At 31.1% G+C, this 21,589-nt stretch overlaps 3 protein-coding genes across 10 annotated transcripts; 2 read left to right on the top strand and 1 right to left on the bottom strand.

Annotated features, from left to right (window-relative positions):
- Window positions 1-1,172: 1,172 nt before the first annotated feature.
- Window positions 1,173-8,183, bottom strand: LOC145933509 (protein GPR107). 2 transcript variants are annotated; one of them, XM_083033257.1, is made up of 10 exons: window positions 7,943-8,183; window positions 7,070-7,210; window positions 6,091-6,248; window positions 5,839-5,990; window positions 4,255-4,487; window positions 4,040-4,173; window positions 3,679-3,946; window positions 3,233-3,505; window positions 2,969-3,138; window positions 1,173-2,674 (listed from the first exon to the last, which is right to left on the bottom strand). In XM_083033257.1, the coding sequence occupies exons 1-10, from the start codon at window positions 8,036-8,038 to the stop codon at window positions 2,530-2,532; spliced, it is 1,770 nt and encodes a 589-aa protein (XP_082889383.1). In that variant the 5' UTR covers window positions 8,039-8,183; the 3' UTR covers window positions 1,173-2,529. The 2 variants fall into 2 exon arrangements, with proteins under 2 accessions (XP_082889383.1, XP_082889384.1); XM_083033258.1 differs by having other exon boundaries at window positions 4,255-4,484.
- Window positions 8,184-8,237: 54 nt separating this feature from the next.
- On the top strand, window positions 8,238-12,238 carry LOC145933510 (uncharacterized). 4 transcript variants are annotated; one of them, XM_083033263.1, is made up of 3 exons: window positions 8,238-8,497; window positions 9,132-9,335; window positions 9,814-12,238. In XM_083033263.1, exons 2-3 carry the CDS (start codon window positions 9,145-9,147, stop codon window positions 11,075-11,077), a joined length of 1,455 nt encoding a protein of 484 aa, XP_082889389.1. In that variant the 5' UTR covers window positions 8,238-8,497; window positions 9,132-9,144; the 3' UTR covers window positions 11,078-12,238. The 4 variants fall into 4 exon arrangements, with proteins under 4 accessions (XP_082889389.1, XP_082889385.1, XP_082889387.1 ...); XM_083033259.1 differs by having other exon boundaries at window positions 8,238-8,461; window positions 9,814-12,236; XM_083033261.1 differs by lacking the exon at window positions 8,238-8,497 and adding an exon at window positions 8,504-8,607.
- A 592-nt stretch (window positions 12,239-12,830) lies between these two features.
- LOC145933643 (uncharacterized) lies at window positions 12,831-21,192 on the top strand. 4 transcript variants are annotated; one of them, XM_083033538.1, is made up of 5 exons: window positions 12,831-12,923; window positions 16,455-16,649; window positions 17,876-18,517; window positions 19,771-19,986; window positions 20,150-21,192. In XM_083033538.1, exons 2-5 carry the CDS (start codon window positions 16,477-16,479, stop codon window positions 21,105-21,107), a joined length of 1,989 nt encoding a protein of 662 aa, XP_082889664.1. In that variant the 5' UTR covers window positions 12,831-12,923; window positions 16,455-16,476; the 3' UTR covers window positions 21,108-21,192. The 4 variants fall into 4 exon arrangements, with proteins under 4 accessions (XP_082889664.1, XP_082889663.1, XP_082889666.1 ...); XM_083033537.1 differs by having other exon boundaries at window positions 12,831-12,930; XM_083033540.1 differs by lacking the exon at window positions 12,831-12,923 and having other exon boundaries at window positions 16,497-16,555.
- Window positions 21,193-21,589: the final 397 nt, after the last annotated feature.

Here is a 21,589-nt window from a genome sequence, read left to right as displayed (position 1 = left end):
GTTATCTCTAAAACAGTTCTCGTACAGTGGCAAACATGTACAATGCTTCCATAAAGTTTATGTGATTAAAATAAATAGAAAATTTATTTAACAATTATTCTTTACAAAAAACTTGTATTTTTGATTAAAATGATGAGATCAGGCTAAATTTCGAGAGTTCTGTTATCTCTAAAACAGTTCTCGTACAATGGCAATCATGTACAATGCTCTTCCATAAAGTTTATGTGATTAAAATAAATAGAAAATTTTTTTAACTATTAATATTTACGAAAAACTCGTATTTTTGAATAAAAAGATGAGATCGGGCTAAATCTCAAGAGTTTTGTTATCTCTAAAACAGTTCTCGTATAGTTGCACACATGTACATACAATGCCCTTCCATAAAGTTTTTGATAAAAAATGGGTTCCGTGGCGATAATTTTATGATACCTAATATTTTAAAACGTGCCAAAAAATTTTTATTAACATATTTTGATTGCATATTATCTGCAGATTACTGTTGTGCCATAAATATAAGAACCTACACACTTTTCTAATTAATCTACTCTACTATACTATATCTATTTTAACGCCTTACGGTTTTTTTTCAGCCGCAGTTTTCACCGCGAGGCATTAAATTGAGTGAATTTGAAACCGTTTGAATACTCGGCTACCAATTTAATTTACTATACGCTTCGAATCGTTTTAGCGAACTGAAGATATAGCGGTGATCTTTTTTTTCGGGACGCACTATGTATTAATGTCTATCGATCACTGGAAAACGAGGAACTTTCATTTCATCGAACGTCACGTTTAATCTTCTTGCAGACGAGAAACGTGATAGGATTACCTCATCGAAAGATACAGTTATCATGGAGATGTTTCTCACATATCTAGGTGGTTTAGATAAACAAGTATTCACGTCAGGTATAAGAGGATGAAAAATAAAATACATTACAAGTATTAGAAGCCATATCAATTAAGTTTACGAAGATTCCACCATCAGTTATGATTAAATTAGGCAAAATGTTCTCGATTAATTTCAGGATAAATTCAAATTCACATTCGCAGAATTAATAATTTTATTCTTAACTTTTACTCAAGTTTAATTTTTCACGCAGACTAATGGCAGAGACTGTAACGCGACGATCTTCCGACAAAGGGAAAAAATAAATATAGGTGAAACATTAACATTTCATAAAAATATCCACTTTATTCTTTTAACTCTCTTCGTGTCCCATTCGATATATACGATACAGTTATTGATAGTAACAGGTGTAACTAGGACCATATTTACCATATGTTACTCCTTTTCACGGAGACAATATTTTTTGGAACTTTTAGCTGTAAGTAAGTATGGCCCTAGATGTAACGACAGCGAAACGACAACGCTTGTATAATTGTAAGTACCAAATAATAATCAGTTGCAGATCTACGTATATTTTCAACAGCCTACTATTTCTAAGAAATCTCTTTTCTAAAGAAAGAATTTTACATATGTATATGTAACAAAATTATTTATAAAAATAATATATTAACATAAATTGTGAACTTGAAAAAAAGGAATTGAAATTACAGCTTAAAGCATGTATCTGTACGTCGAGAGAATTTCTTGGTTCTAAAACTTAATTCATCGATAGATTTGCAACTGAGTATTAACAATAGCACCGTATAACTCTAGTATAATAATATCGCATGTAATATATCGCGAGAGGACACTTATTGTTAGATAAGTTTATTGCACCGTTTAGTTCGGTCCTTGTCTAAATGTAATGTAAGATTACGAAGTACGATACAAAAGTACCCGCGCCATCGGCAAAATGAGATTCACATGCCGAGGTAATCAAGCGTGCGTTATGGGAAAGAAAATAATGGAAATGTTTCTCTAAATGCCTACGGAAAACTGACTACAAGAGACGCGTCGAAGAAAAAGCGCGTATACTTGTCGTCTATACTCGCACTCTCACGTTCTCGGAGCCGACATAACATTGTAACATAAAACATTAAATATAATTAAAATAAACAGTTATTTAAAGTTACCTACCTTTAAAGTATCTATCTCATTAAAGAGAAAAGAAATTAAGAGAAGAAGTGTCTCACTAAGTGTCGGATTGAATGATAGACAACGAAAGCGGAAGAGGGTCGAGAAATCGGCGGTTCAATGAAATGCGATCAATTTGAAACTATAGCGAACACATAAAACATCTCGATCACGAATATATGAGTAAATCTAAAGTTTATCTAGCCGCGATTATTATTTGATCCGCATACGCAACGCACTGATATAATGATTACATATTTGCGAGTACAAACCAGTATTTTTTTTTCTTTTTTTCCTTCGAGAAATATAAAACACATCTGAGGATAGGAAACTTGCTGAATTTGAGCCACGCATCCTCTCTCATTGTGATTTCTCTTTTCATCACCCTGTCGTCGCGCTTTTATTATATATAATCGCTACTTTAATCCGTAGAATATATATAGCCTCGGAAATTCGCAGGCGCGTTGGTCATGTGACGCAATCTATCACAATTTATTTCCATTATATTTTCAGTCATACTCGCGAGAAGATTCCGTGCTGTGGAAGAGATTGTGCCGCTCCTCTTCGGTAGACGGAACTTTTGAAGTTCTAACCGCCCTTGGCACCTTGCTCACTTTACTGAAGTCCCTGCTGATTCCATTACCACCGGAAATACTGGAAAAGGTATTGACATGTTAAATTTCATGATGAAGAAGGAACGAACAACACGGAGCTGTGTCAATTATTCGTAAAGATTATTCCAAGCGAAATATATTAATTTTTAAATACAAGTGTATACATTGTTTTGTTACATTCGATGGATTGTCGAGTTTGTCACGTTTCTTAGTCAAGGTATAAAAATATGCATTAATTTGTTATATATTTTCTTCAAGAATAAAGGAAAATTAAATTGAAAACAATTTAGAAACGAGAGAATTTTGAGATGGTGAATTAATTTGATATACATACACGACGTCGACCTTGTCGTCCTCATCCGGCTCCACTTCGTCGCTCGGCACTGTGAAGTACGGATTCGCGGATGCTGGTCGAAATTTGTAACCTGTCAGGACGAAAAATGCGTAGGTCGCCATTTCTCGGAACGTTTCGTCCAGCCATTGGTAATCAAAGCGCACGGTGATCTATAAAGAGGAGAATTTTTGCATAAAAATACCCCATTCGCATTTGTAATCCATGAGAATCGATATAAATCAAGCACAAAACCTCAGCACATACCTTGAGTATGTACATAATAATTCGGGTGAAGTATATATAGAAAACTATCATAATGTAGAAATGCTTGAACAGCATGAGCTTGCGCAAATTTATAGCCGCTTTATCGCTCGTGCGGGCGGCCTCTTCTAAATGCCTGATGCTCCACACAACCGGAAATAGAATTGCGCCGCAACAAACCAAATCAACGAGGATGAACATGTCCCGCGACGTCTCGCGTCGTAAATTACCTACGTCGCTCTCCTCGATTATTATTTCCGCCACATTTGCCAATACCTACGAGGAAACACACAACATTACATCTTTAAAGCCACTATGTATTATGTAACGAATATCCCCTTTGCAGAATATATCCTTTAATTTTTAAATATTTTTAATTTAAAAGAAAATTATTTGAGAGGAAGAAGAGAGACAGATTATATTAATAAAAAAAATATTGATATTTTTACCTGTAACGGTATGACCAGCATAAAGAGTTTCTTTTCCTTGTCTGTAAGAATGTGCTTTATAAAGTTCCATCCCGTGCCGATAAGTACGATAGTAATGAAGAGAACGGCGCCTTTCAGGAGATGAGTAATGTAGTATAAAATCGCCCACGCCTCTACGTGTTCACCCTTGGTCTGGATAAAGTGGTAATTTATACCGTGGAATAACAATGAGAAAGACTTCAGGTACACTAGGACCGCCATTAAGTAGTGAATTTTGAATACAGTATGCCTGTCAAAAGTATAATAATATTACGTAAGTTTATGTTCTGCATTCTGTGCTAATGTTTTATCATTGTATCTCATATTGCTGTTTCCCCCTTACTTGCTTTTGTTAAGAATGAACACCCAAAAGCAGCCGGACAAGAAGAAGAGAAGCGCCATCGTGAAGTACAAAGCTGGCAGAGGCATCTCACCGGCGCTGAGGAAGTTGTCATTATTAATCTCCGCTATTTCCATCTACGAGAAGAATATTTCTTCAACACTGACATATACACAATAATGTTTAATCTCTCCCAATTCATCTCCAGATAATTTTACCGTGAAATCCACCAGCAGCGGTTCCACATAATTATCATAATTCTGACAATTATGAAAATATAGATTGTACAGGCCCTCTTCTTCCTCGCTCGCTACATACATGACAAAGCTCGTGTTGTACGATTTCTCGCCTTTCGACGTTGTTTCCATTGTCATTGGCAATCTCAGACGAGAGCACGCGTTATTCTCCGACCCGAGTCTCGAGACATCTCCGAGTACGGATTTCTCGACTGCTGCGCAAAAAGATTTTCAAAATTTTAATTAAGTCATAAAAAGATTATTTGACGAGTTTATGTGAAAAGATGAGCGGAAGATTTCGATTTCTTTACAATCTTATTTTATTGTCGGATGTAAGTTCATCGTTTCAATGTCGATGTCGTTCAATGACGCAACTCTCGTTCATGACGAACGGCAATTGAGATGAGATATAGCCAACGATAGGCGAATATACTCAGCGCAAAAGATGGTTACCTAACTAAACCTTCACAAAAATACTTGAGTTTCGCGTTATTTATAAGATCGGGGACGAGCCGCGTTAATTATAGCGTCTCTCATCTGCGATGTTCGATCAGCAATGTCACTTCGAGACCGGCACGTCGTCGCTCATCGATCATAGTTAAAACCGTCTGTTCGAATGTGCTGAATATACGCTTTTCGATTGCCGTAAGTTTGTTTATTGCACGAGTTCTCCGAATTGCATTTATATCAGTTTACAGTTTTATTCATTCACGACGGTCTATCTTCAAATTCATTTTTAATGTATGAACATAATGGATATATGATCAATTAAGATAAATAATTACGTTACATTGATGGAAATCTATCTGTAACTGTTAATATTGTTATCTGTCATTTCTATACTGTGTCTAGATATCTGTTTTATTAAGATAAAAGTAATAATAATACTGAAAGAAATAGTAACTATTTATTACAATAAAATTTATCAGGATAATAATAATTCCTTATGACAAACGCTATGTTTGCATCATAAGCTAAGACTCCAGTTTACACCTGTTCTATCCGTTGCAGTCGAATTGCATCTCTAATATTAGGCCGTGAGGAAGTGTGGAAAATATCTGGCGAATGCTATGATGGTTTATTTTCGATATACCAAATGTATCGCTGATAACATTTACCAGATGTCGTTTTCGCGCTCTTGTCCTAGGCAAAATTTCATTACTCTATTCATAGCGAACAGCGATAGCATTTAGATCGGAAATTTTCGAAGACGAATCACGTCTAGAGCATAACTCTCCGAGTTGCGAAATACACGGAGAGACTAAATGAGGTATCTTTCGTTCTATCGCAGCGTGTCCTCCTCGGATAATTACCATGTCTTTAAGCATATGCCAAATGTTGCAACTGTCGCACGCGATTTATTTATATTGTGCAATGTTATGAAGTTAAGTATAAACGTTGGTCGCGTTACATACAAGAGGAAGATACATCGCCGACAGATCGCCGTAAAAATCGATGAGGCGTGAATGAGAAAAAATGCCGCACACATTTCAATATCTGTTCGTTCTCGTATGATGTAGAAATAACTTTGACACGTGGATTTAACATTCATACGCGACGACTCACCGTTCGATGCGTTTCGTTTTTTCCTGGGGAAGAGCGCGGTATCGCTGAATCTCGCTGACAGCGAGCTCCTCTTCGTTCGATACATCAGCACCGTATTATAGTCTCTATAAATGTGTGCTGCCTGTACATTGTGACTGCAATTCACTTGCATCCTGCAACGATTTACGCGAATATTACTCTTCGATTCAAATTCGATTTACTCTCCATCGAATGAATTCTAATGGCTGGCTATTGCGTTTCGCCATCACTTACGTTAGATTCTTCAGGTCCATGGTAAAATATATAATGGAACTGTCATCCTTCTGCTCCGTCCTGAGATTCGAAACATTTTGCAACAGGCATCCATCCAGATGATTGTGCACGTAGGGATTGATAGCATCGATGAGCGTTCGACCCAAGCTGAAGCCAAACTGTAATCAGAATAGAAATATACTATTTTTGTAACGATATAAAAATTATTGTTTTTTTGCGTAAAAAATATATAAATTATTTTTATATATAAAATAATAATTTAATATAGGTATAAATAATTTTTTGTTCGTATAGATTGAATAATAAAATGTACGTTAAATTGTATAAATTAATGCTTTCAGAGTTAAGGTAACGATATACATACACGAATAAATATGGAAGTTTCATGTGCCAGTTTATATCCTATGTTGAATGTATGTGTATGTGTGAACAAGTCATTCACGAGTCTAACAAGTCGATGATATACATACCAAGCATTATAGACGCTTATTTATAAACGCGGGTGGCTCTCGGCGGGACTATCAAAGTACGGAAGACAGAAACAGGTGTCTGTCGATAGAGCGACATATATGCGCTGTTTTGAAATCAAATCTTAATTTGTAACTTAATAGAGAGAGTTTTGTTAAGATTAAAATCTTATCTTGTTACGCGTTGTAATTAGATTGATAGTATAATAAGAGTATGTACATGAATTATAGAAATTATAGAGAGTTATAAATTATAGAGAAAAATATAATTATAGAAAAGTTGTAAAAAATTATTATATGATTCTGGCACAATAATACTGCAATATTTCACTTCGAAAATTCTAAAAAAAAAGAGCTCAACATCAAGATTAATTTTATCTTCCACTCCATAATTGCGTTACTCCGAAATTTTATTAAGACGATTGATTTCAAATTTTTAAAACAATTTTAAGTAATTTAAAAGTGTATTTACAAATGCATCTTGCATATTATTATTTATTATTGTAACTTACCACTGCCTTGTTTGCACTTTCCGGTGTCAATTTTTTGTCTGCGTCTGCTGGCTCGAACTTGAAATTCGTGAGATTCACGGTTAAAATGCCACCCTTGTAGAAACCGAATGTACTCAAGGTAATGTAATGCCTTCTATCTTTCTGAAATACAAATGATACTTTGAGCGAAACGGAATGCATCGGACAAAGAGCGGCAAAAGGAACAAAGCGCGGCATGGATAAAAGTACCGTTGCTCCGAAAAGAATAGACCTACGGATTTATATATTTCGCACGTTTTTGAATTTCCACAAGAGGAAAATTTCTGGAAAACTGTCTAACATACTTATTCGCCCGTACAAATTAACATCATTCATGACGCAGCCTAGCATCACAGCAAATGTCATACTTAAATAATTTGTAATTTCACAATAATTTTCACAAAACTCATCGCGAAAAATAATCAGCTTCATTAGTAAGATATATCTCTCAATTGTGGCTAATTATAAAAATAAGGAATCGATAAAATCAATAAATTTTTTTCTTCTCAGGTGACGTAAAATATCATGACATATGATGTGCTCCGAAATTATCGCGCATGATGCTCAATGACATTGCCACGGACGATTCTGGTGCGATATGATTTTTTTCCCATAGTCTTACGTACGAGCATCAATGTACCGTACACACTATGCACACAATGTAGGCGTTTTTTCACCTTTCCCACAGAATTATACCGCTATACGACACAATATTGCCGATCCGTTGAAACGATTCGACGAATGCAGACGCTTCGAGGCTCTCTTTTCTCGCGAATCGCAATTAGATCAGACGTACGATAATAATAATGATAAATGTGTCGTCTGGAAAAATCCAGCGTTTCCAGCACAACTAACCCGAATATCCAGCTTATGAATCCTCGCACTAGCCACGATCACCATCAGCAGAAGCGACAGGCAAACGCGCACCAGACTAACAGCGTTCGACCTCATCTCTTTGGCTTTTCTTGCACTCCCGCTGATTGTCTCCCGCTGTGTCACCGCTCGTGTCACATCACAAGGAATCGGCGCGCGCCGTCAAAAACGCTTCGCCTTCGCTCGTCGATAACCGAGCAGGAACTGAGACCATCTCGGAATGTTGGAAATACTGGAATTGAACCGGATTAGCGTGACAGCACTGTGAAAAAGGAGAAACGAGTGAACTTGGACCATTCGTGAACTCGACCGTGGGACCGTGTTGTCAAGCATGCGTTGTCAGCGCGCTAGAATCGCGCTAAAAAAAAAGAAGAAAAAGCAGCAAACATCGCGGGGAATTTCGCTGGTTTAGTTTTCATCCAGGATCGGCCAAATTCGACGTGCTTTTCGATTAATATGATTCTCGACAGTTACAATTCGTACAGTTTCCATTCTGCGCTGGTAAGAACCGGATTCATGTGGCGTCTGCAGGGCCGAGTTACGATTTTTAACGACCCTTGGTTTTGCACATGTTTGCTTCTTCTGTAATCGGAGCGAGACGAGAGTATACAGTCGTGTTTTCGAAAGAAAAAGGAAAACGATAAAGTGTAAGATGCGTGGAAAACAGCAGATTTTTTTAACGCTTTTGGATTATATTTTTCGTGGAAATTTATTTTAAAATTTAAAGATAAGTAAAAATTGATGATTGATGGCAAAATTTTCAAGATTCAATTTGTTTTGCTAATAATAATTTTGAAATGTCAAATGCAATTTCACATTATTACACAAACAAAAATCTAAGTAAGCTAGAAAATAATGTTGAAGATTAAAATAATTAGAAAATTTGTATTTTAGTTTTTACATATAGCTCAGCTAAAAAACGTTTATTGCTTCTGTTTTTAACGCGATTATATATTTATTTCTTTCACTGACGTTTTAATTTGCAAGCCTTTTCGATAAGATTTACGTTAATCTTATCTGCAGTAAAAGTAAACAGATATCAAATAAATTCTTTGACTAAGAATTTCTCGAATGCTCCGATTTGCAGAACAGAGACGAACGAAGTGTACACGTATGTCATTGTAACTTAAGGGTTATGGTTATGTTATTAATTTTATTTTCTTTTGTGCAGGAGATCCGATATTATGGAAAAGCAGCTCGAGGCGCTGAATATCGATGATTCCTTCGAGTCGGATCAGAAGCCATCGCATAATAAAATAATCAGGACGTTCAGTTTTCCGTCCAACAAAAGTTCTTTCTTCAAGGCTTCCGAAGAATCACCCAAGTTGGACAGGCATTACAGCGAACAAATATTATATTCAAACATTTACACCAGGTATTATATCCTTCGATTAAAATTACGAGCTTAATATCACATGATACGCAAAAATTTGATATCTCTATTAATCGAATTTTGTTTGCTTTTCTTTATATCTTTTAATAATTTGTATATAAATAATTAAGACGTGATCGGAATTATTCTGTATTTGCATATCGTATTCTCGTGAAATTGAAAATTATTTAATTTTTAAGCAAATATCTTTACAATTAAAACAATTTTTATACTGGCCACAATTAAGATAGAAATGCAAAACAGAAAACAATTAATAACATGTGTTAACGTTAATAATGGTATTTATATTTATTATCAGTATCGCATCGATAATAAAATTTAAAAATATTTTTAAGACAATAAAATATTTGAATAGTATTTTCGTGTTTAATGTAACGAGACGATTAGAGAATTGAAACGTTCAATTATCGAAAAAAGATATCAAATGGCATTAACTAAGTATTTCTATTTTTATAAAAAGAGGAAAACCGGAAATATTATCAGAGATGCAAGCATCAAAAAAGACCGAATATATCTTTAATGATAAGAGCAAGTTCCCGGAGCATTTCTGGCGTCCAAAGATCGATAAGATACCATCATTTATGCCTGCGAACAATCAAGTGGAATATATGGAAGTAGAAAAATATCCCGATTCAACAAATAATATCCATGATACTGTATCATTCGCACCTACGCTAGCAGCGGAAGCTATGAAAGTAGAAAAATTTATAGATCCTGCAGAATATGTAGGCTTATCAAAATCGTCCTCTACGACCTCTACGGAATCATTATCGTCGGGTACTGTAATCGCGCAAACAAATATGTTAAGGTCTGTCCTTAATTTAAAATCCCAGCCTTCGAAAACAAACGAGAATATTGCAAAACTGGTTCCTACGAGACGAAAACTTAAAATTTATAAGACTCAAAAAGACAATCCAGACTGTACGAACGAAGACGATGAAGATGACAAGAAATCGAAACGAAAACCTCCTCCGAAAAACACTTCGAAATGTTCGAAAGTCAAACAAGCTCTTTGCATATGTTTTATAGCAATTTTATTAATATTATCTTCGATATGTGTATTTCTGTTTTCGACACCTTTGCATGAGGATCAGAATAATAAGCACAGTAATAATTTCGCGACTGCCGTTGTTGAATTGGAAAAACAAATTTTCGGCCAGGATCGAGCTATGCAAGCCTTGACCAATTATCTTCAGCAAAATTCACCTTTCTTAAAAATAATAGCTTTCGTCGGCGGTACAGGAGTCGGCAAAACATACACAGCAGAAATTATAAGAAAGAAATTTCGTGAAAAAGTTAGCGACCGTTTCTTCTTTTCTTCGTGCGCGGACTTGTTCGTCTTAGATAATTTGAAGGAAGAGCACTCGTCGAAAGTTATAAACTTTGTAAAAGAGCATCGAGAGAAATATGGCGATCGATACGATACGATATTAGCTATTTTTAATGTCGAGCAGATGAATGACGATTTGACGCGTAGTATAGATTTGAACAAAAGTATAAACACAATAAAAAGTACTTTCGCAGACGCAAATCTCAACGTGAAAATTATTCCTTACGAACCCTTGAGCGAGGATGTTATAGAAAAATGTATTATAAACACGGCGAAAAATATTAGGCTAACACTCTCTCAAGATCAGATCGCTCTTATTAAACGACAGTTGATAGAAAATAATACCGGTTGCAAAGGAGCCTATGGTAAAATTCAAGTGATTGGTAGACAATAAAAAATTATACATTTATTATTTCTAAGATGACAAGACTCATACAATTATTTTGTGACTGATATAATAATATTCGATTAAATAATGTATATATCTTTTTCCCAAATGTGATTGCACAATGGAACTGAGCAAAATTCGAGATGTTACTTATGTAATTAAAATGCGATTCGACATATTTATGAAGCTTATGAATGTATGTATATATATTCTTGATTATAACATATTGTGATAATATTAAGATAGATAAATCCTATAGACATTATTATGTTCTAAGCTTTATAAATATGTCAAATCACAATTTCGCATTATTTAATTAGATCATCAGTTGATTATCCTTCCAGCTTTCGAGTCAAAAGATTATTTTAATATTTATAATAACAATAATGAGACTTTTATAATTTTTCGCAGTGAAAGCCAGCTTGCACGTGATTTACAGTCATAGTCGGTTTGTCTGAACACATAATGCAATTTTATATCCATTGTTTTCAAATTGTATTAAAAACGAGCGATGATTTTTGTAGGAGATGATGTGTGATGTGTTATTTAGCATACGTCCTGCGAAACGTGTAATCAATGCGCTATTACGCACGATTAAACAAATTTACATTAGTTAGAATTCCCGACATACATAATATCTAGGATTTTGCTAAGTTTATTTTGTAATCACATTTGAATTAGACAATTTATATTTATTTATAAGCAAAGTTATTGCGAATGTGTAAATATAATGACACGTAATGCTCAATGATTAGACGTTACGCTGCGCTATCTTGTTACTATCGATTATTTTAATACAATTAAGAAGTCATTCGCAATTGTTTCATTTTTCTTTTGTTTCCTTATCTATAAAATTAAGCGGTATGATTTATAAAAGACACGTTTTTATAATACTATATAGATTATAGATAAATAGAGTTATTTTCACAGATTAGAATGTTTGAATGTAAATTGAGAAAAATCTTTTTTTCTTTCTCTGAGAGTGTGCTACATTTTAATATTATTGTACAAGAAACAACTACAAATCCGATAAATTTATTATAGTCAGCATAAATGAATTGTAAAAGAAAAGTATGTGTTTCAATGCTTTATAGATATATATGTACAGTTATTACATTCTGGTTCAGTAATATGAATTTTCTTAGAAGAAACGCATTGAGTTTGTTGCTTAAATCTTTGAAATTATATTTTGCTCAATCTTTTAATTTTTTAATTTATAATAACTATATGTATATAAGTTTATTTTACGACAATTAGATATATGTAGTTGCTATTTTGTACTTGTACTTTTTATATATTTACAAATAAATGATTGAAATGAAACGTTAATCCTTTCTTAGAGCGTTGCAAGACCCTGGCCATTTCCGACAAGAAAAAGATAAGAAATATTGTAAAGCTGCTAGATACTGATTTATTTCGAGATGTGGAGAATAAATATAGAAGTATATGACGCCTGTAAATTTCTAATTATATATACAATAGAAGAAAAAAAATACATAAAATATTTTTTTGAATAAATACAATATTTTCTAATTTAATACTATTTTAATGTATTTTTAATTCAATATTATTTTTTTAATGTTCTTTGTAATAAATCGTACGCGTGTTGCTCTTTATCGATCAAGTACTTGGCGATCGATGTATCATTGTCAATAAATTCTTGCCAATCGACCGCTGCCGGCTAGAGGCGCTACAGATGTTCTTATATATTCATCCCTCGCATTTCAAAACAACTCAATGTTCGATAGTATACGTACAAAGTTAGAAGCATTTTGCCGACGCTGGAAAGAAAAAATAAAATTTTTTTTTAGTCATCGTCTCCAGATAATCTTACCGTGATCCACGAGCAGAGGTGCCTGGTAATTATCCTAATTTTAATTATTGTAAAAATAGAAATTTGTGGAAACAAAATTGAAAGACAATGTTTCTAAATAAATTTACAAATATATTCTTTTGCCGCGCAATTACGCGCAAATTAACATAATTTGTGACGCACAGCTAGCATGACAGCATGTGTCATAATTTTTATAATACATATTACAAAAAATATTTTGTATATTTATTAAGATATATTAATTATAAATTTAAAGAATTGATAAAACCCATAATTTTCTCTGTCCAAATGATATATAAAGTAGGGTAACATATAATATATTTCTACATCATCACACATGACATTGCCACGAACGATTTCATGCGATATTATTTTTTCATTATTTTGGGTGCGATCATAATAATGTACAATACACATATTACAGGCGTTCTTTTCACTTTTCATATTTTATCAATATTATTTTGCTACGTGACACAATCGTCGATTCGCTAAAATTATTCAACAAACGCAGATGTTTCGAGACGTCTTTCTTTCCTTAAAATTTAGAACTATTTTTAAATAATAAAACATTTAAACACTTTTTAAAAAATATTTTATTTAATGTAACACGATGAACCCTCATAGTGACACGAAGTGCTGAAACATTGAGCATTATGCTATTCAATGTTGTATATCATTGATCGTTCTTATACAATTGAAAAGTCATTCGTGATTGTTTCATTTTTCTTTTCTTTTAGTTATAAAATTATACGGTTTTACTTATAAAAGACATATTTTGCTTAGGACAGTATAGTACAGATAAATAATTATTTATATAGATTAAAATATTTGACTATAAATTGAGAAATATTTTTGAGTGTGCTACATTTTGATATGTAAGTAATGTCTACAAATTCGATAAATTTGGTATAGTTAGCATAAATAAAATAAAATAAAAGTATGTGTTCGAAAATGTTGCTTCGTATATATATCTACACAAGATTTAGAATATCATTTTTCTTAACAATTCTGAACGCATTGAATTGGTTACTTAATTCTTTGGTACCATATTTTGCTCGATTATTTTATTTTTTAATTTATATTAATAATTAATTATTGTATATGTATAAGAGAGTTTAGATTACGGATGATAATTGCGTTATATGTATCATTTTGCATTTGTACATATTTACTTTGTATATATTTATGGATAAATGTTTAAAACAAAATATGTTTTGTTTGTGCGATAAGATAATGATATATTTTAAAATAAATGTTCCCTGAAATATAAAAGCTTGCGCGCAACAAAAAATAAATTTAGCGTTAAAAATTATTAAATTAAATTTAAAACCTAGATGTGGAAAGTTTGTATTATATTAAATATGCATCATACAAACCATATCAATTAGTAAAAGCACATGTTTTATTAATTATTATTTTAAACAAATTTGGCAAGATCTAAAATAAAACAACTTAATTTCCGAATATCTTTCAAATCTTAAATCTTAATCTTAATCTTAATCTTAATTCAAATCAAAATATATTTAAATATCTATTAATAGAAATAAACCGCATCTTTTTACTTTTTTATCTACAACAATACGATCAACGTGAAAAATGTTCATCATTCGTGAAAATGTACTTTATAAAGTTTTTTATCCTATGCCGAAAATAAAAAATAGTAAAAAGAACGACGTTTTTTAGGAATAATGTAATATTAAATTATATACTGCTATATTATATATACTGCTATCATTAATCTGGATTAAATGGTAATTTATAATGGAATAATACTGAAAAATTTAAGATTCATCAGGACTATCATTAAGCAGTGAATTTTGAATACAGAATATTTGTATTGCAAAAGTGTAACATTTACTGTCTGTTCTGTTAATGTTTCGTTACTATATTGTGTAATTCTGTTATCTTTCTTACTTGCTTTTAGAAGAGAAAAATAGAAGAGAATAAATATAAAAATATTGTGAAAAGGGGAACAAATAAATTTAAACTTTTAACCCGTTGAGTTTGACCGAACGTGTTATTAAGTATATGTTGTCAACACGGCAGAATCGCATAAAAAATAAAAAAAAAACATCGTAGACACTTTCATTCCAAAAGGATAGAAAGCACTCGATGTTTTGTCGTCGAAATACAAACTCTGACAGTTATAGTCCGATTATATTGTATGCCGGTAATATTCCAATTTTGTGATGTTTGCAAGATCAAATTGCGATTCTTAACGACTAGTAGTTATATGTTTGCACGTTTTTTAAGCAGAGTAAGAATAAAATATACAGTTGCATTTCAGAAAGAAAGGTAAAAATAATAAGTATAAGATATATAAAATAATTGTAAAACTTTCTCTCTCTTGAATTAATTTATAATTTTTTAAGAATTTATTTTAGAATTAAAAAATATAAAAAAAAGCATAGATGTTTAGTAGAACTTACGAGATTCAGTTTCTTCAATAATAAATTTCTTCTTCAATAATGATATTAAAATAATAAAAGTCAAAGACTATAACACAAACAAATATCTAAAAAAAGGTAAAAAATGTTGTTTAAAGTTAAAACAATTAGAAATTTTGTACGTATGTTGTGTTTAAACATAGTTTAGTTAGTTGAAAAATGCTCATAGTTTCGTTCACGTCTTAACGCGATTTTATTGTGTATATTATATATATATAATTATAATATTATATTTATTGTGTATATTATATATATATTGTGCATATTATATATATATTGTGTATATTATATATATATATATATATGTATATAATTTTAATATTATAATTTTAATATAATTATAATATTAAAATTAATATAATTAATTATATTAATTTAATTCAATTAAATTTGAAGTATTTATAATTAAAAACATACGTATAAAACTTTTTGTTTCATCTTTCTCAATAACTTGTTCTTGCTGCAAGGAACAGAAATGTTGAGCATCCGAAATAGAAGGTTGCGGTGTCTCCAAAGGGATAGACATTCTCCTTGAGTGTCGAGGATATGATTCTTTATCACACATTATCTTTATCACACTACGCAAGAATATAATATTTATATTAACCAAATTTTACTCATTTGTATTTACATTCTTTAATTATTTACATCTTTAATTAAATTATTAAGAATTGTAGATAATAACCGCATATTATTTGTTTGTATTATTGAAAATTATAATTTTATTAATTTTAGTAAAGATATTTACGTTATTAAAACAATTTCTATAAAAGATCTAATTATTGGAAAAAGAAAAGCAAATTACAATATTTATTTAATAAAAAATCATAATTGTAATCATTGTTAATATCTACAATCTACAATATAATTCAAAAATATTTTTAATACTATTAAATATTTGGACATTCCTTTTATCTAATATAAGGCGATAATTTCATTAATAAAATGTACAATTGACTATATAAAATGGGATATCAAATAAAATTAACCAATTATTTTCTCTTTAATCCATTTTCCGATACAAAGAACAAATATGGACAAAGTAAAATTAAACATGTATCAATGAAATATGTTTTATTATTAAAAGATGTTTTCTACGCAGATAGCCTCCTGAGTCTATTGTTATGTCAGACCTGCCCGAATTCTTGAAAAAAGATGATTCCATCAAGTCAGAGAAATCGCAGTTTCAAGACAGAAGAAAACGTACTTCTTTAGAAATATCTCAACCTTTAACTACGGATATCCAACATTTGGATGATTCGGAGCAGAGAAAAATACCAAAGAAAGATCACAAAGAGTATTATATTTATCAATTATATAATATATATATATATATATATATATATATATCTTATATCTCAGACACATATACACACACAAAACATTGCATACGCAAAAATTTAATATTAATATAAAAAAAAGTCTTATTTGCTTGTATTTATATAATTAATATAATATTTATATAATTAGAGCTTCTCGAATCTCTGATGAAAAATCTCTTTAATATCTCATTGCCAGATGAAAAATTACAGACTCAATATTCAAAGAGAAATCGTACTTCTATGAAGACAGAGCAAGCGTCTACTATAAATATACAATTTAGATTTTTCGAAGCAGAAAAAAATAATGAAGAAAGATTAAGAAAAGTATTATATATTCTTTGATTATAAATCATTCAAACTCAATATTGTATATTGAAAATTTAATATTTATATTAAAGAAGTTTTATTACAGTATAATTATACTTGTGTTTATATCTTAATTATATATTATTAAAAATTATGGAGAATAACACTATATTACTATTTTAAATTAATAAAAATTTAAAATTTTTTATTAAAGATTTACGCAATTTAAACAATTTTTATACAACATATAATTATTTGAAAAAGAAACGCAAAATACAATATTTATTTAATTAAGAATTAGTATTTATAATTATTTTTAATATTTGCAATATAATTCAGAAATAAGTTAAACACAAAATAAATATTTAGACGCTTTTTTTCATTTAATGTATTGCGATGATTTTATGAAAAAAAAAAAAAAAAACATTTGGTTAATTACAAAAAGTGAGAGTAAATTTTCATTAATTTAAAATAGTAATATAGTTCCCATACAGCATCAAAACCAAAACATGTCTAAAATCGGGACATAAGACGTCTTTAATATACTTTTAAGATGTCTTTTAGACATTATGTCATAAAATGTCTTAAAGATCTATTAAAGACGTCTTAAAGATGTCTTATGTCCCGATTTTAGACATGTTTTGATTTTGATGCTGTATGGGTTGTTATTCTCCACAATTTTTAATAATATACGCAAATAATTAAAGATGATAAATACAAGCTAATAAAACTTTTTTAATATAAATGTTAAACTAAGTAAGTGTCTTTTTTCGAATACGCGCGTGTTCAGATTTGCAGAACAGATATGGACGAATTGAAATATAAATGTGTGTTAAACTATGTAACATGTGTTACATTGATATCATTGACATTGATCTTAATATTTTTTTCGCAGACAACCTTCCACATCCGAAATTATGACAGAATCGCCTGAGTCTTTTAAAATTGATGATTCCTCCAAGTCCGATGAAAAATCATCTCCTCGACACTCAAGAGAAATGCCTATTTCATTGGAGCCACAGCAAACTCCTACTTCGGATCCCGAACCTTCCACATCCGAAATTATGACAGAATCGCCTGAGTCTTTTAAAATTGATGATTCCTCCAAGTCCGATGAAAAATCATCTCCTCGACACTCAAGAGAAATGCCTATTTCATTGGAGCCACAGCAAACTCCTACTTCGGATCCCGAACCTTCCACATCCGAAATTATGACAGAATCGCCTGAGTCTTTTAAAATTGATGATTCCTCCAAGTCCGATGAAAAATCATCTCCTCGACACTCAAGAGAAATGCCTATTTCATTGGAGCCACAGCAAACTCCTACTTCGGATCCCGAACCTTCCACATCCGAAATTATGACAGAATCGCCTGAGTCTTTTAAAATTGATGATTCCTCCAAGTCCGATGAAAAATCATCTCCTCGACACTCAAGAGAAATGCCTATTTCATTGGAGCCACAGCAAACTCCTACTTCGGATCCCGAACTATTGGAATTTTTGCAGCAAGAACAAAATATCGAAAAAGATGAAGAAAGGTATCATATATATTCTTCTATTATAAATATTTCAAACTTAATACTGCATTTTATGCAAAATTTAATATTTCTATCAGCGAAAAATTTTCTTTATTTATTTTTATATTTTTAATAATTTGCGTGCATTATTAAGAATAATTATTCAGAATAACACATATTATTTTCTTGTATTACTTAGGATTGTTCAAAAAATAATGTCTTACATTTTTTTTCAGAAACTGTTTATTCAAGGTTTGAAATTTACACACATGGAAATTTATATACATGGATGTTTCCTTTTTACATATATTATTTTTTAACATAATCTTCATCAACTTCTATGGCCTTACGCCAGCACAATACAAATGCATGTTTGTCTTTATTATGTACCAGCTCTTGTCCTGTTCACATAGCCATGCCTTCATTGCTTAAATCGCGTTCTCGCCATCCTCAAATTTTGTATCGCACAGATATCTTTAAGTTATATCTTTAAGTGGCCTAAAAAGATGTATTCCGGAAATCAGAAGAAACCAGATTGGGACTGTAGAATGAATAGGGAAGCACAATTTAGCGATTAATTCTGATATGCAACATTTTGGGTTACTTAAAAATGCACTCCTCGAGACAAGATTTGAAAAACGACAAGGGCACGATTCAAGCAGTGAGCACATGGTTATGTGAACAGAATAAGAACTGATACAGTAAAGGCAAACATCCACTTGTATTATGCTGGCATAAAGCTATAGAAGTTGCTAAAGATTATGTTGAAAAATAAAATATGTAAAAAAAGAAACATCTATATATATTGTGTGTAAATTTTAAACCTGTTGAATAAATTATTTCTGAAAAAAATGTGGAGCATTATTTTCTCCCTAATATTTCAACCCTAATATTTAAAACTATAAATTTTTAGTAAAGATATTTATGCAATTGAATCATTTTTTATGCTGGATCTAATAATTATATAAAATAGAAATGCAAAAATAGATGTAATTATTGTAATTTATTGTAATTATTACAAATAACTACAATAAAATTTAGAAATAATTTCAATAAACAATTAACAATTTTGAGAACTTTTTTTATTTAATTTAACACAATTCTACAACTAAAGCGTATCATTAACTATAAAAGTAATGTATCAAATAAAATTAATCAAATCTTTTATCAAATGCATTTTTTCGATTCATAAAACAGACATAGACGAAGTAAAGTATAAAGTTATGTCAAAGTAACTTGTTATTTTATTAACAAATCTCGTTTTCTTTTCGCAGACATCTTTACAAATCCGAAGAATCCGAAGAATTTCTCAAATCCTTTAAAACCCATTTAAAAGAAGAAGTATTGCCGTATCTGCACACACTGAATATGTCAAATTTGGCTTTGGAGTCAATATCAGAAATATCAGAATCTTCTAATTCGAATTCTCAGCATTCGGAATGCTCACAGCAGGTTATACCAGAACGTAACACCAAGTCAGATCATAAAAGGTATTATTTATTTTTGATTAAAATTATTTCAAACTTTATATATCATTATACGCGAAAGTTTATTATCTCTATTCGCAGAACAAACATGGATCGAATGTAGAATAAAAATATGTGTATCAATTTAACTTTTGCTGCTATAAACAGACAGTGTCTTTTTTCACAGACAATCTTCTATATCTGATAATTCAATGGAGTCTTTCTCGTCGATTAAAAACGATGCCGAGCCCAATGAGCAATCATTGTGTCGCCCGAAATGTTATATGATTTGGACACCAATAGAACAAACTCCTTTTCCGGGTTTTCAACATTTGGAATCTGTACATTATTCTCGCGTTTCTCTCTCGAGAACTCATTGCACATCAAAAATTAATTCTAAATTAAAATATGCGATAATATTCGTATTAATACTCTCTAGTATCTACGCTGTACCTTCATTTCTAATGAATTTGTATTTAAATTGGGAACCGTATTTAAATTGGAAATCGCATATATATCAGAATGATCAGTACAATATAACGATTAACGATAACATAATGATTCTTTCGCCTTCCGCTGATTTAAAGATACAGATTCTAAATCATAATCAAGTTCTTGAAGTCTTGACCGAGTATCTTCAGCAAGAATCACCTCTTTTAAAAGTCGTGGCTCTCATTCGTGATACAAACGTCGAAAAATCATACACAGTGGACATTATAAAGAAAAAATTTCGTAGAAGAAAGAATAGCGATTTATCATCTCTGTATCCGAACTTTGTTGTCTTAGAGAATTTGAGAGCAGAGAATTCAATGGATGTAATAAACTATGTAAAAACTTTTCAAGAAGCATACAGCAATCGGCAGATTACATTATTGGCAGTTTTTAAAGTTGAGCTAAGTGATGACGCTTCGATTCGTAGTAAAGAACTAAACCGAGTTATGAATACAATAAGTAATACTTTCATCGAAGAAAATATTATTATTAAAATCATTCCCTACGAACCTTTGAGAGAGAGTGTTTTAGAAGAAAACATTATAAAAGCGAGGAAAAGTATAGGACAATCGTACACTCAAAATGATATCAATATTATAAAACAAAATTTGGTAGAAGATGATACCGAATGCAAAAGAGCATATGATTTGTAGATTGTAGACTAAAAGGATTATATGTAATTGTTTTTAAGAGGATAATATCGCTATAGTTTTTTTATTGCGTCTGATTAATATAATATCTGATTAAGAATTGAATATTTTATTTCTGTATATAATACATGTATATAATACATAAAAATAATGTAAGTTAATGTAAGTTTGTTTAACAATGCGTAACAGCGTGTTGATTACTTGTTTCGCCGAACGTATAATAAACAATACATCATCTCTTGCAAAAATCACTGATTGTTTTTAGTACAATACGAAAGTATGTGCACACGAAAATTTTATCACGCGTTTAGACCAATAAATCATAGACTGTAAATTATATGAAAATTAGCTTTTAATGCGAAATTAAAAGTCCTATTCTCTTTTATTAGTTATAAAAATTACATTATGAACTGGAAACTAAAAATAATGATCTCACAGTTTAATTAAGCAACAAGGAAACGCGAATCGACATATTTAGAAAATCT

The sequence above is a fragment of the Prenolepis imparis genome, unplaced genomic scaffold (genome assembly GCF_030444845.1).
Source record: "Prenolepis imparis isolate NDT839.2.m4 unplaced genomic scaffold, iyPreImpa1.0 SCAF_3, whole genome shotgun sequence".
Taxonomy (NCBI): domain Eukaryota; kingdom Metazoa; phylum Arthropoda; class Insecta; order Hymenoptera; family Formicidae; genus Prenolepis; species Prenolepis imparis.
The sequence above is the reverse complement of the archived record's forward strand: the minus strand, read 5'-3'. Positions and strand labels throughout refer to the sequence as shown.